The following is a 3,705-nucleotide window of genomic DNA, read 5'->3' on the forward strand; positions in this document are numbered from 1 at the left end:
CCGCCCCTGCAGCTGGCTTTGCCGCCTTTGCTTCACCTTGAGCTACAATGTGGTTCTCCTGTTTGATGCCCAGGAGACCGCCTTCCGCGCGGTGTACGGCACCCTGGAGTTCATTCCCTTCCTTGGGATCGGGTTCAACATCTACTTCCCGATCATGATTGCCGTCGTCTGCCTGGTGGTCTTCTTCGACATCATGCCGAAGCTCTTTTCGGTCCTGCCCTTCACCAAGGTCTTTGCCTTCAGCGAGTATTCCGATGGTGATGGCGAGGACCTGGCCAAGGGCCGCGACATGCTGGAGTCCCGTGCGTGCCTTCTGCTCATCTCCTCCGCCCCCCCCCTCCTCGATGGCCAAATGTTTGTGCACATGCCACAGGCCCCTGACCGACACACCGTTCCCCCGGGCCACAGTTCGCGCCCAGGCCGAGCGGGCCCCGAACGCCGAGTTGCACACCCTCAAGCCGGCCAACATCGCTGATGCCCCGGCCGCTCCCCGGTCCCAGCGGACCAACAAGGTACATCCGCTCCTTTCCTCTCTCTCTCTCTCTCTCGCTCTCTCTCGCTCTCCCCCTCCCTCTTCCTCTGGCTATGCGTCCTCCCTTCCTGGCCTTCGGCTTCTGACCACCGATGCGATGCTCACCGTTGTCACCTCCTCTCCCGCCTCGCCGGGCGTTCCTCCCCGGTGCAGCTCGTCAACGAGCTCTTTGGCGGCACCGCGCGCAACACCTCGGCCGAGGTCACCCAGAGCGCCCTCACCCGGCAGGCCATGCAGGAGAAGTACTTCTCCAAGGGCCGGACCCCGGGCACCCCCTCGCCCTCATCCTCCTCCTCCGGCAGCAGCGCCATGCAGTCGTACCAGGCCCTGGAGGGCGGCCCCGAGGGCGACGGGCTGGCCCCGGCTCCGGCCTCCGGTGGCGGGTTCTTCCAGCGCTTTGTTTCCGGCTGGGGGGGAAGCGCCACGACTGTGCCGGCGCCTGTGGGCTCGGCCGGCGCCGATCTGGAGGCCGCCACTTCCGAGCCGGTTCTCTCGTCGCTCAATCGCTCCGACCTCGGGTACGGGCGCCATCCGTCACAGGCCGGCCCCCCGCGCGAGGTCAACACCAGCTCCTACAACGACGTGCGTGCCCCTTCGGCGCTCTTTCCCCCTGTACCATGCGTTTGCGACCCCCCCCCCCCCCCCCCCCTGGCCAGTTTTTCTCCATGGACGCCAGCGAGCATGACGCCTTCACCAGCGCCCCAAGCCAGTCGTCCCGCGGACGGGTCTTCGGCACCGGGTCTACCACCTCCCCGTCCACCTTCACCTTCGACGGGACCACCAACTTCCGGTGAGCAGCCCGGTCCTTGTCCTCCTTCTGTGCCTCTCCTCCCCTGCCACGAGCCCCGGGGGCACTGGAGACCCATGCGAAAGGGACCGCGCATCTCCCCGACACATCTCTCTCCCCTCCTCTTCCCCACACGCACGCACGCACACACGCACGCACGCGCAATATACCTTCTTAGATACCGCCCTCCCTCTCCGTTGTGTGCCCGTATTTGGCCCCGCTGAGCACCGGGCGCTAGATCGGACCGATCGATCGCGCGGATCACATGATCATCTTCTGACGTCGGGTCATTGTTTTCGGCTCCTCCCGGCCAGCGGTGCCGGAGGCGGCCCCAGACACGGTGGGCCCCCCCTCTCTTTGTTGTTGGCGAGCCAGCGAAGGGGGGGGGGGCGGGGGGCGACTGGGCGCATCGCACTGCCTCGGGGGCGGAGCACCTTCTTGGCGGCCCGACGCGCCGGGGGCTTCCCCGACCACTGGTGGATGTGTGTGGGTGTGTGGGTGTGTGGGTGTAAATGCGAGTGCTTGTGCGCACTCTCTTGAATTCCCCCCCCCCCCCCCCCGGCCCCCTGTGCTGGCGGGGCCGGGCAAGTGGGGAGTGTTTTTTTTGGGCCGCCCATGGGCCGGGAGCGCCCTCCCCCCCTTGCGCGCGTGACACTCCACACCTACCTTCCTTCCTCCCCTCTCTCTTCCCCCCCCCCTCCTTCCCTCTTTCTTTGTCTACCTCCCGCCGCGCTTCTCCTGCTCGGCCTCCCCCTTTCCCCACCCTCCCTCTTCCCTCTCCCCGCTCTTTTAACCGTACGCGGTCGGCCATCGTGCGCACGCACCCGGCGCCCCGCTAATGGCTACGCCACTTCGGGCCGATACGGTTCCCAGTGGGGAGGACCCCCTCTCGGCCCCGGCCCCGGCCCCAGCCCCAGCCCCGGCCCCGGCCCCGGCCACGGTGTCGGAGCCGATGCCAGACCCCGCGAGCCCAGCCAGCCCGGCGGCCGGCGAGCCGGCTGAGGACCCGGAGGACGCGTATTCCCGGATCTTCGAGCGGCGTCGGCAGCAACGGGCCCGTGAGGCAGCTCCTCCAGGGCCCTCCGGCGAGCCGGCCGGTCCGGCCATGCAGGATGCTTCTGTTGAGCCGGCGGCCGGGGCCACCGAGTCCCTGGCGTCTACCGTTGCCTCGGTAACGCCGGCCGTCCTGGCCAGTGTGCCGACCTTCCTGTCTTCGCTGTCGTCGTTTGTTCGGCCGGCAGCTGGCGGACCGGCCGACAACCAGGCCAAGCAGGCGTCGGCTACCACCACCACCACCGCCGCCGCCGCCGCCGCCGTTGCCGCCGGCGGGGCTGTCACTGCAAATGCTCCTTCGCCGGCCACGCCGGCCACGCCGGCCACCGGGCCACGGCCGGCGCCCGGCGAGGGCCCGCCTCTGGCGGAGCAGCTCCGCAAAACGCAGGACGAGCTCCAGCGCCGGTGCACCCAGATCACTCGACTGGTGGCCGAGCTCAAGCGGCAAATGTCCCACCGGGACGCCTTGACCGAGACCTTCCGGCAGTTCACCCCCTTCGACGATTTGACCGATGTCCCGGCCATTGGCCAGTTCTTCGAGATGCAAGCGGCCAGCCTAGAGGTGCGCTGCTGGGCGGGTCTCCGTGCCGGCTCCCCGCATTCTCTCCCTCTCTCGCCTTTCCCTTTTCTGCCACACTTTCCCCTGCTCACCCCCCTCTTCCCGGCTGCCCCCCTCGCCCCTCCCCGCATACACACACACACACACACACACACACACACACACACACACACACCTGTCCCTCTCACCCGGGCAGGTCGCTCGCAAGGAGTACTCCGAGGTGTCGAAGCAGCTGGACTCGCTGAAGCAGGCCAATGATCGGCTACTAAGCACGCATGCACGCCTGACGGCCGAGCACGAAGCCACCCGGACCCAGGCCGAGGCGGCCAAGGCCGGGCGTCAGCAGCTCGAACAGCAGGTGGCCCAGCTGCAAGAGCGCCTTGAGGAGGCCGCGCAGCTGACTCAGGTCCTGGAGGCCTCGGCCTCGGACCGGATCAGCCAGATCGAGCAGAGCCTGTCGACCCAGCTGGAGGCCGAGCGCGGGTCCCTTTTGGCGGAGCGCGAGGCATTTGCCTCGGAGCGTGCCACCTCCGAGGCCAAGTTGCGTGCGGCCATCGAGGCGGAGCTGCGCGGCGTGGTGGAGTCCGAGCTTCGCCAATCGATCGAGGCCGCTGTCCAGGCCTCCGCCGAGGCGGACCGGGATGCCCGTGAGGTGGCCATGCGCGCCTCGCTCGAGGAGGAGCTTCGCACGTCCCTCGGACGGGAGCTCCAGGCGTCCATTGAGGCCGACCTGCGGGCTTCCATCGAGGCCGACCTACGGGCTTCCATCGAGGC

General features: G+C 68.4%; 2 protein-coding genes across 2 annotated transcripts in view; both read left to right on the forward strand.

The window, feature by feature from the left end:
- The window catches only part of H696_02129 (hypothetical protein), a gene marked incomplete at both ends in the record, with an annotated part of 3,714 nt that extends 2,388 nt beyond the window's left edge, over positions 1-1,326 (forward strand). Inside the window, 4 exons of the mRNA XM_009496025.1 lie at positions 74-302; positions 409-512; positions 686-1,114; positions 1,189-1,326. Coding sequence (XP_009494300.1) covers positions 74-302; positions 409-512; positions 686-1,114; positions 1,189-1,326 — 900 coding nt within the window. The remainder of the gene's footprint in view (positions 1-73; positions 303-408; positions 513-685; positions 1,115-1,188) is intronic.
- An 831-nt stretch (positions 1,327-2,157) lies between these two features.
- The window catches only part of H696_02130 (hypothetical protein), a gene marked incomplete at its 5' end in the record, with an annotated part of 4,534 nt that continues 2,986 nt past the window's right edge, over positions 2,158-3,705 (forward strand). The window contains 2 exons of the mRNA XM_009496026.1: positions 2,158-2,934; positions 3,128-3,583. Coding sequence (XP_009494301.1) covers positions 2,158-2,934; positions 3,128-3,583 — 1,233 coding nt within the window. The remainder of the gene's footprint in view (positions 2,935-3,127; positions 3,584-3,705) is intronic.

This window comes from Fonticula alba (assembly GCF_000388065.1).
Source record: "Fonticula alba strain ATCC 38817 unplaced genomic scaffold supercont2.3, whole genome shotgun sequence".
Lineage (NCBI taxonomy): Eukaryota > Rotosphaerida > Fonticulaceae > Fonticula > Fonticula alba.